Raw genomic sequence first — 6,000 nt, forward strand, 5'->3', positions numbered from 1 at the left:
ACCTGTAATGATGTGGTTAGTTTTAAAGGGAGGTGGTGAGACCATTTTGTATGTGGTCACATAGAGTTATGTGTATATCAACAGATCAAAGCAGCAACTCTTACATACATCGTACACTGTACACAAATTAAAATAACAATTTTCAAGCCTCCTTAGGGCGGAAACAGGCCTGCTACTTCATGGAGGCAATGAAGGCTATTGCCTCTATGCCCCCTGGTAATTGCCTTGGTGCCCGTTTACATGCGCAAGTAGAAATTTACAATTTCCTCATAGGGGGCCCTTTATCAAGGACAAAATGCCTTGGTGCCCTTGCCCTTTCAAAAACGAAGCATGCAGGCCTGCGGATGTATTTGAGGCTTGTATGTACATGTAGCTGAAGAACATGCATGCAGGTTTGCGTGAAGGTCGGTTTATAATCGGTCGCGCGATGGTCGTGCGATGGAAATAGACTGAGGCCTAAAAACTGTGTCTTTTAAAAATTGCGCATCAAGATTTCCATCACGCGACCATCGCGCGACTGGCCTTAAGGTTTGCAAAAGTACGCACAACTATTGTCATGGATGTAGTTAATTTCTAGATTCTACTTTGGGGATTTTTTTTCGTAAGGCAAGAAAGGGGTCAGTTTTATGAGTGATAAAAAACAAAAACAAAAAACGCAGTTGTTTGCTGTAGTCCTTTACAGTTGTATGTACATGTACATGTACATCTACACATACTTTAGACAATGTTTTTGATTAATTTTTCTTTTATTCTGTCAAAACATGCTTTTATAGGTTGTTAACCTGGTTTACTTTCTGATGGGATTAGTATTATATTTAGACTTCTTGTGAATTTCTTGTAAAAAGAAAATCTTGATTGATAACCAAGTACTTGTCTGCAAAAAAGTATCTAATCAAATTAGTATTTGACAAATTAGTGCTTTATTTCTGCCACATTTTGTCCTCGAAAATGAAATGCCCGATGATAAATTGATCTTTGTGGTCTGAAAACCTGTCAAAAATTTAATTGAAATGATTATTTTAACAAGTAGTTTTAGACTGCTTGTTTGTAATATATCTGATTCAGGTCCACTCCTGATTCAATGTTTTTGCCCCACAAGTTGTTAAGAAGTCTGAAAAGTCTTTAAAGGCCATTGCCATTATATGGAGATAGGTCAGCCCTTGTACATTGGGTTCTTTTATATGCGTTACACAACACATAGGACCAACGGCTTAACGTCCCATCCGAAGGACGAAGCAATGGTGAAGTGTCTTGCTTTAGGACACAAGTGTCACGGCTGGGGATTCGAACCCACACTCTACTCTGCTGATCAGAAACACCAGAGTTTGAATTTGGTGCTCCTAACTGCTCGGCCGCTACACTTGCAATGGATGTTTTCTCACTTCACACAGGCATTATGTCTAGAGCATCGTGAAGCAGAAAAAAAGATTGAAAAAGAACTAATTATTTTGCTTCTCCATACATGTCTTGGGCACTCATGGTTTTTGTTTCTTTTCTTTGTAAGATAATTTTTTGTCTACCTTCGGCCCAGGTAGTAAAGCCGGACAGTTCTTTTCAGAACTGAGAAGTCCCCCAAATTCGGAAAACCTACTCCGCTATAGTAGAATATGAAGCAAGACAAGTTCTCAAAAAGAACATAATCTACAATGTACCTTGCAAGTAGATACACACATGGTGTTACTGCAAACCAAATAAATATTCTCTGCCTATAAAGCAGCTCTTTGCAACTAGGCCCAAAGTGATGGTACAAGAACTGCTGAAAGGGGCTGGCATACATTCCTTTTAGGCAGTAGCTGTACCTGCTAGATAATTCACCTGTATCTAGACACTAAGACTGGTGCCCATCAATCAATGCGTAATCTACCAACAAATTAATTAGGTGCTAGACTTCCGTTATTGCCTGCACCTTGGAGACACTGTGGGTTAGGGGGGGGGGGGTGGGGTGGATGTTGGGTGGATGTTGCGCTGGGCTGTATGGAAGCGTAATGAAGAGGCTGTCTAACCGGTAATGGACACACCCATTTCTAGGGCAATTCATGTAGAAACCGCGGGCAGTGTTCCATCCTGCCATGTTATATGGATCCTTATCCAAATCAGGGAATTTCCTGGAAAGTTTGGCAGTAGTTATTGTGGTAAAAGGACTTGAAGCAGGTTTTGGGGGCATATATCGGTGCTTACTTCCTTGGTACATGTATAAAAGGTTTTGTGGAGTGCTTGGGTTTTTATTGGTTAAATGGTAACGGTGTGGTTTTTAACTTGGTGTCAGTATGTGAGTTCTGGTACACAGAATAGCTGATCTCACATTTTTTTTCAAACGAGAATTGCTCTAGTGTTTTGACAATGCTCTGCACAAGTGACTGTTGATAACCGTATGTTTCGATAACTCCTTGTGATCAACAGTCTTGGTTTTGGTTTGGGTTTAGCAAAAGGAAAATACATTAGGGGTGTAGGAACTATAGCAGGTACGATACTTCACGGAGGCAACGAAGGCGATTGCCTCCATGCACCCTGGTCTTTGCCTTGGTGCCCATGAAATGATCCAGTAGAATTTCACAATGTCCTCATAGGGTGCCCTTTACCAAGCCATTTTTAACAAATATTTGTTGTTGTTTTTGTTTGTACAGAGAGATTGCCGTGGAGATTCTGCAGCAAGAAGAAAAAGGAGCCTTCATTGTCCGAGAAAGTAAGAGTCACCCAGGATGCTTTGCTCTCTCCATAAAGGTTGATCTCAACTTCAACGAGAGTGGAATCGCAAACTACTTAGTTGTACGAACCAAAAATGGTGGCTACACAATCAAGGTAATTGTCATTGGCTTAACCCCATTTGAACAGCGCCCTCTATTGTCCTTGTTACAGGACTCATTATTTCCTGTGAAGCAAAAAATGGCACTTCATGCAGATACAAATAAAAGCAAAAGATACTATGGCCGGCTACACAATCAAGGAATCTTTGGTTTAATCCGAATTTGAGAAGGGTTCCCTCCCCCTCTCTTTTGTAAATACGTTGTGTACCAGTTTGGAAAATCCTTCTATAGGCGTGATTTTGCTGACTTGCCTCAATTCCTCCACCACTATACTTCTCTTTTTATTTAGAGAAAGCCCTCATTTAAACAGAGTCCTTCTTCGTCTAGTTCTGTGTGGGGTTTTGGGTGGGGTTTTTCCCCCTCGCTAGGTACTCACCAGTTTGGAATATCCTTCTATATGATTTAATAACTTATTCCCCATTTTGCAGGGTTTTGTACGTGATTTTCCTGACCCAACTCGTCCACCACTCCTCTTTTTATTTAGAGCAACCCTCACTTCAATAGCGTCCTCTATGGTCCAATTCTGTGTGGGGTGTTGTGGGTGTTTTTCCCCTCCCTTTTGTAAGTGCTTACCAGTTTGGAATATACTTCTGTACACATTTTTAAAACTGATTTCCCATTTTGCAGGGTTTCGGACGTGATTTTGCTGACTTGCCCCGACTCGTCCACCACTACTCTTTTTACCAAGAGCAACTTCCCTGCAAATTGGTTCTGTCTCGCTGCAATCCCCTCTTCAGACAAGACGAAGAGGAAGGGGACGAGGAAGGAGGCGGGGACCTAGACTTCACCAGCATGACAGACTTCAAACCGGTTATGGATGGTATGAAGTAGATTGAACCACTTTGAACTGGTTCGTCGGACGAGGACATGGTCTGCTGAGTCGGCATTGCATTTCAACTGCTTTCGGCTGGTTTGATGCGGAACTAATTTGTCTGAACTAGTTTTTTTTTTGCAGTTAAAACTTGTTTCGTGTTGAGAGAATTGACTCGGCTGCTGATTCAATATGCAATTACAAAGCTGTCAGAACTGGTTGATTTAATCTTGGTACAGTTTGGTTTGAAATTTTCTTGGCCAGTTCCAGTTGTTAGTTTAGTTCTGCAAATTGAAACTGGTTAAGGGGTTTTTAGGAAGTAATCAATCTGCCCATGGTTGGGTTTAAGTGCAACCAAATATTTTGTAAAAGGTAAGAATCATGACTGCCATTCTGTTTGGAAAGTTCTTGAGCGAGCGCATTAAGTTTATAGGCCGCAAGCCTGATTAAAGTGTGCCATACACTGCCACAATCGACCAATACACGGGCGTGGCGAGATCAGTGGCCCGGGGAACAATGTTGTTGAAGAGGTAACTTTAAAAAAATCAATGTAGCTTAAACCATTGCTTATTAATGAATGACTCCTCAGTTTGACCAAAAGAACCAGTTGAAACTGGAATAAACCAGTTTGAACTGGAAGAAGCCACTTTAACACTGTACGGCCTTCTATTGTCACAACAATGCCCTGCTTGCAATACGTGTAACTTTTTGTATGTGTGCTTTTTGTATTTATGTGGATTACGTTTATTATTTATTATATGATCTTATGCTAGTTTGTAACATCCAGAAACTTAGAAATTTTTGCACATTTTGAGATTGCAATCGACATTACAGGGTAAAACAATTATATTATGCTATTTGTTGAACACCTCGGCCCAATTTCATAGAGCTGCTTTAAGCATACAAAGTTGCTGAGCACATCAAAGTTGTGCTTAGCAGATCAAGATTACCAGCTTAAGTACCATTTCACATGTATAAAATGTAACTGGTATGCTGCTTAATTGTGCTTAGCAGAAAAATGTTAAGCAATATTTTCTGCTACAGCAGCACTATGAAATTGGGCAGGGGAGGGGATTGTAAGCAGCAAAATGTGTATGTGCTTAAATTTGGTCTGCTTTATATGAGAAATAACCATGATCTTGTTTGCAATGAAGTCACAGATCTTTATAGAAATCATTTATATGCATGAACAAAAAGAGACCCACCATTATAGCAAATTTTAACCCCTTAGAAGCCTTATGGGTTTTCAGGCATGTTTTCGAACCTACCATTGTTTTGACAACTTTGTATATCATCCTTTTCTACAACTTCAATCTGTGCCAAAACATTAACCACCCCACTATACCATCGCATTAATAAATAATAAAAAAAACCTCCAGACTTTAATGTATCTATAGAATTTCCTGTATTCCACTTCCATTTCTATATGTCTTGGAGATTTCTTAAGCCAAACTTGCCTTAAAACAAAGCAATTTTCAACCAAATTTCTAAAAGACTTTGCCACATTCTTAAACTTTCCCCCCTTTTTTGCCAAAGACATTAAGTTGCATTTCAACAGTGGCTGTATTTATTATTGGGCTGGCCCAAGCAACTCACTGCAGGATACAAACAAAGTTTGTTGTTGTTTTGTATACAAAAGTTTCACCTGTAGCGGAAACAATAAACATTAAACCTGAAGAGCACTATACTGTAAGGATTTTTCCTGATACAGGATTGTTCACCGATCTCCCCGCACCTTCTTTGATATATCATGTTATAAGCAGTGAATATTGATTGCTTCACAGTTTGATTTTTCTCAGCAAACATCGCAAGGGAACTAGGCACTAGCAATGTTCATCACATAATATTGTGGCTGGTAACCTGCTTCCACTCAGCAAACTTAAGTATGCTTAGCAAATTTTTATGATTAAAAGTGGGCCCTTAAAACAAATATCAGGATATGTTTTATTGTTGAGTTAAACCATTATTTAAGTTTTAAAGATGACACACAGCTTCAATTTGTGTTAATTGTTTATTTGCATACAGGTTTGTTAGTTTTCCAGCTTCATATCAAACGCATTGATAAAATCAATAAAAGTTTAAGTATCAATAAGTTGCCCCATTGCTTATACAAAATGATTGTCTATAAAACAGTATTTATTGCCACGTAAGGACTTCTATCTTGTTTTATTTATTTTATATGTTTTACCAAACATAATGTCGTTTGTTGTTGTTGTTGTTTGTGTTGTTGTTGTTGTTGTTGTTGTTGTTGTTGTTGTTGTTGTTGAGGTCGGGACTCGGAGCCTTGGATGGTCCTTGTAGTCCCTATCTGATTGTAGGTGTTTAAAAAAACTAAACATTTCATCTTAATTCCTTTGGATGTGTGATGGAATTAGAAGTGTTTGT

General features: G+C 39.2%; 1 protein-coding gene across 1 annotated transcript in view; it reads left to right on the plus strand.

The window, feature by feature from the left end:
* Window positions 1–5,795, plus strand: part of LOC117302283 — a 73,114-nt gene extending 67,319 nt beyond the window's left edge. Inside the window, exons 9-10 of the mRNA XM_033786156.1 lie at window positions 2,625–2,799; window positions 3,432–5,795. Of these exons, the coding sequence (XP_033642047.1) occupies window positions 2,625–2,799; window positions 3,432–3,635 (379 nt within the window). The 3' untranslated portion in view covers window positions 3,636–5,795. The remainder of the gene's footprint in view (window positions 1–2,624; window positions 2,800–3,431) is intronic.
* Window positions 5,796–6,000: the final 205 nt, after the last annotated feature.

Source organism: Asterias rubens, chromosome 18 (assembly GCF_902459465.1).
Source record: "Asterias rubens chromosome 18, eAstRub1.3, whole genome shotgun sequence".
Taxonomy (NCBI): Eukaryota; Metazoa; Echinodermata; class Asteroidea; order Forcipulatida; family Asteriidae; genus Asterias; species Asterias rubens.